Source organism: Dendrobium catenatum, unplaced genomic scaffold (genome assembly GCF_001605985.2).
Source record: "Dendrobium catenatum unplaced genomic scaffold, ASM160598v2 fragScaff_scaffold_621, whole genome shotgun sequence".
Taxonomy (NCBI): Eukaryota; Viridiplantae; Streptophyta; class Magnoliopsida; order Asparagales; family Orchidaceae; genus Dendrobium; species Dendrobium catenatum.
In genome coordinates, this window is record NW_021319083.1 from 4,250,142 (window position 1) to 4,251,070 (window position 929).

A 929-nucleotide genomic window follows, 5' to 3' on the forward strand; every position below is an offset into this window, starting at 1 on the left:
AAAAAAAATAGAAAGAGATAAATAATGAAAAAAATAAATAAAAATTATTCTTTGAGGCTTTCTGTTAAGTAAACATAATTGTCACATAATTTAATTTTTTTTAATTAAAATTATGAGATATGACTTTTTGAATTAATTTCAATCACATTATCATAAAATTTCAACAGTTCTGTAGCAAATAGAAGAAGAACTTAAAAACAAAACAATGAAGAGAGAGAGAGAGAGAGAGAAACACAGAGAAAGCATTCAGAAGCCAATTAAATTACCGTTCATCATCATCACAACGGTCCAAAATAATCCACGAAGCAGAAGACTAGATCAGAAGATATCGAGGATATCAAGAATGAAGCCATTGCAGAGAGGGCAATTTCCTCTACTCACCCAAAGCTCCCTTGAACAGAGACGACAGAATGTATGGCCGCAGGGGATAAAGGCCGCGCCTTTATTCCTTACCTTACAGACGCAGCACACAGACGCAAATTCCCCGTCGTTTTCCAATGAATTTCCTTCCTTCCCTTCTTGTTCTTGTTCTTGTTCTTCTTCCAATTCGTCCTCGTCCGCCAGTAGCGCCATTAGCGATAGCTTCACGGGCATCTCGGTCTCTTCGTGCTCATCGTGGATGATTTCTCTCAGTGTTTTTGCCATGCTGGTTTCGTTGGGGACGCGAGAGCTGGGATTGGAGCTTCGGTTGTTGATCCTCTCCATTGTAGGTAGCGATCGATCGGGATCTGAGAATTTCTAAATCCAGAAGTGATTTGTTTACTTAAGAGGAAGATCGGTTTCTAGGGTTTGATTTATTCGCTCTCTCTCTCTCTAATGGGGAATGGGGCAGTTCATATAGGGCCATAGGCACGGAAAAAAAAAAATTTTTTTGTTCAATTTATTCTCGCTAAATTTACATTTTTAATATTTTTTATTTTTTTATGTTA

General features: G+C 37.6%; 1 protein-coding gene across 1 annotated transcript; it reads right to left on the reverse strand.

Moving 5' to 3' along the window:
* Positions 1–318: 318 nt before the first annotated feature.
* LOC110102773 (probable E3 ubiquitin-protein ligase LUL4) lies at positions 319–705 on the reverse strand. The gene has a single exon (XM_020831249.2). It carries the CDS (start codon positions 703–705, stop codon positions 319–321), a length of 387 nt encoding a protein of 128 aa, XP_020686908.2.
* Between the last annotated feature and the right edge of the window lie 224 nt (positions 706–929).

Coding starts and splice junctions, on each gene's coding strand:
- LOC110102773 (XM_020831249.2), bottom strand. CDS start 705: ATGGAGAGGATCAACAACCGAAGCTCCAATCCCAGCTCTCGCGTCCCC.